General features: G+C 47.6%; 1 protein-coding gene across 1 annotated transcript; it reads left to right on the top strand.

The window, feature by feature from the left end:
- The first annotated feature begins 423 nt into the window (after positions 1 to 423).
- LOC108507568 (helix-loop-helix protein 13-like) lies at positions 424 to 2,809 on the top strand. The gene is made up of 2 exons (XM_017835631.1): positions 424 to 972; positions 2,622 to 2,809. The coding sequence occupies exons 1-2, from the start codon at positions 522 to 524 to the stop codon at positions 2,657 to 2,659; spliced, it is 489 nt and encodes a 162-aa protein (XP_017691120.1). The 5' UTR covers positions 424 to 521; the 3' UTR covers positions 2,660 to 2,809.
- The last annotated feature ends 376 nt before the right edge of the window (positions 2,810 to 3,185 follow it).

The raw sequence follows: 3,185 nt of genomic DNA, 5'->3' as shown, positions 1-3,185 counted from the left end.
AGGGCAGAATCAGGTGTTTCTGACAGCACTACAATACCATGTTGTTTGTCCAGCCATGGGAGGGGGGGGGCTATTAACACTTCACCAGAAAGATAAAGGACTCTATTTACTTGCTTCCCAACCAAATCCAACAACAATAACAACAAAACCCTCTGTGTGAGCCCTGCTCTAAACAGCAAGTGGACAGACTGGACTTGGGCAAGAACTTCAATGGATTTTCCAGGAGAAAGCCAATAAAAACCTCATTCTGCCTTCGATTCATTCGCATTGTTTTGCAGTCAACAGCTGATAAAAAGAGAAGCACATGGATTAATTAGTTTGCAGTGGAGAAGAATGGGATCATTCCCCTGCTGGGGAGCCACCAAGTATTTAAATCATGAGTCCTGCTAGGATTTGCATCTTTCAAGGATGTTCTTCCTCAAGGACACAACCAGGACTCCCCGACAATTAGAGATTAGAACCTCACAGAGCCCTTGAAGCTGCAAGCATTTCTTGAGGTCGGTTGAGACCGGTGGGTCCTCATGGAGGAGCTTTGCTACGGCTTCGAGTGGGAAGACCCCACTGAATTCCTCTTGTGGGACCAAGCAGATCCTGAGGCCCAGTTGGAGAACTTCCTGCTGGACTGGCCGTGCCTGGAGGACCTGTCCTGCGTGGGAACAGCCCAGGGGGAAGCAGAGGGTGCCCCCAGCCTGGCGCAGCCCCCCGGGCACGGCCGGCAGCGCCGCGCCGCCAACCTGCGCGAGAGGAGGAGGATGCTCAGCATCAACGCGGCCTTCGAGCGGCTGCGGGGCCACGTGCCCACCTTCCCCTACGAGCGGCGCCTGTCCAAGATCGACACGCTGCGCTTGGCCATCGCCTACATCGCGCTGCTCCGCGACATCCTGCTCTCCGGCTGCCACCCCAGGGCCTACGTGGAGCAGTGCCTGAGGAAGGGCTGGCAGAGCCAAGCGCCCGCAGTCTGGAACACGAGCGGTGAGTGACGGGCGAGGGAGGTTTCGGGGGAGCAGAATCACGTGGAACCACAGGATATCCGGAGCTGGAAGGGACCCACAAGGATTTCAGAGCCCAACTCCTGGCCCTGCCCAGGACATCCCAACAATCCCACCCTGCCCCTGAGGACTTTGTCCAAACCCTCCCAGAGCTCTGGCAGCCTTGGAGCTGTGCCCACTGCTCTGGGGAGCCTGTTCAGTGCCCAACCACCCTCTGGGGGAAGAACCTTTTCCTGAGATCCACCAAAACCTCCCCTGGCACAGCTCCAGCCGCTCCCTCAGGTCCTGTGAGAGCAATGCTTTGGGCTGCCAGTGGAAGAGCATCAAATTGCTTTTGAACCCCCACTTGTCACATCCAAGTGGCTCTGACAGCAGAGAAATCATCTGCAAAAAAAAGGAGCTGAGTAAACTCACAATCAAAATTAAAATAATTCAACTTTTCCTTCTGACTTTCTTTGGAGAAGGGTTTGTTCTTAAAAAAATTAAACCCCCTCAAAACAACTTACTAAGCTCATGGAAATGGCCCCTTTGACAAACATGATTTTTATTCTCTGAATATATTTTTAGACTTTTTTTTATCTATTCTGTGCAAAATTTATCTTTTATGATGCAAGCTGAGGGAGCCTGTAGAGATTTTCTTTGTTTTCTTTATAAGTCTTTTTCAGCCTGTACTTGACTGAGAAAAACACCTGTCTGTGAACACAGACAGCATTTAATTTCTTAAATATTTAATGAAATATTTAATTTCTTAAAATACATATGTTCTGGTAACCAAGAGTTACAGAAGCAGGATACACAAAACAGAGCATTCAAATTTCAGATTATTTCTGAAGTATAGGGGAGCAAACACCTATTTGCAATTTCTATTCTTAGGTAAATATTTCTATTTTAAAGTGAAGGGCTGTTATTCTGGTTTTATTTGGTTTGTACTCAATCCTGACTTAGGTGGGATGAATTTAGTCCTTTCTTCCTCCAGAATATATTGTTTCATCAGTATGTGAAGATGGGAAATTGCCCAAGTGCCCAACATGGTGTTTGTGCTGCCGAGAGCAGGGAGGAGCAGAGGGGGATTTTCAGTAGTTCTTGGCACTTTGCATTATAAGTTAATTAACTCCCTTTCTATCCCTGTCCCTTTGGAGTTTGTCACATCTTGGAAACAGGCCTTGAACCATATTGAGCCTTCAAAAGTGCAACACAAAACCCAAGAAAAGTCATTGAATAAAAACATTCCCCTTTCACTTCCCAGTGAAGTGTCCAAGGGACAGAGCCTGAAGGGAAAAAGCAATAATTTAGTTTAAAAGAAAAGTTAATTGAGTCTTTTTCTCCTTTCCTATTCATTCCCATCAGCTACATGACTGGGAAAATGACTCCTGATATACCAATGACCACAACTCTCTTGACTACAGAGAATATTTATATTTTATTGTCCACCTTCTCCAGCTTTTAATAGATAAACAGGTTTTTAAACAACACATTGGGATCACCTCTGTTGTCAGGCTTCTAGTTAACTTGGAAAGAACCAAATGAACGAGGCTCCTCTTCTGGAGAGGCTGAAGAGTTGACTCGTTCAATGCTGATTTAAATGGATTTGATGTGTTTCCTGTGTTTTCCTTTCTCCCTTGTTCCCTGCAGATCTCACAGCCCGCCTGTCCTGGGTAAAGTGGGATTAAGGGCACCCAAAAGGAAGACCTTTGAAGGCAGCAGATTGCAGAACTTGATGAGGACCTGCCTGCTGGGGACCGGCTGTTCCACTCTCGGGGCTGTGAGCACAGCCAGTTCTCAGCCCTGAAATGACAGATTGCAAATAAACCCGTGGCACTTACGACTCAGTTATTGTCCCACATCGCTTGCTCGCCTCATGTCCAGCACCCAGCCCCTTTGGGTATTAAGTCAGCACTGTTTAGGGCCTTCTGCTTCTCTTTCTTCCAGTTTCTCACCCTCTGATAAAGCTCCTCTAGCATGGAAACAACAAACCATTAAAAATCAGTGTCAGCACAGTCACAGCAACAAGAGTTTCTCTTCTGCTGGGTGAGAACTGTGCCCAAATCACAGTTCCAGCATGTGGGAAAACGTCCCCCTGAGCAGAAGAGAAAAAGAAGCAACCCCCATTGCTTGGCTGCAGATGTCCAGGGGCACCACTGTCAAAGCCACCAGGAGGGGACAGGGGGCTCTTTCTGTGTGTTTATCCAGAATTTC

The sequence above is a fragment of the Lepidothrix coronata genome, unplaced genomic scaffold, assembly GCF_001604755.1.
Source record: "Lepidothrix coronata isolate B3197 unplaced genomic scaffold, Lepidothrix_coronata-1.0 Scaffold261, whole genome shotgun sequence".
NCBI lineage: Eukaryota > Metazoa > Chordata > Aves > Passeriformes > Pipridae > Lepidothrix > Lepidothrix coronata.
This window is presented reverse-complemented; position numbering and strand designations above follow the sequence as displayed.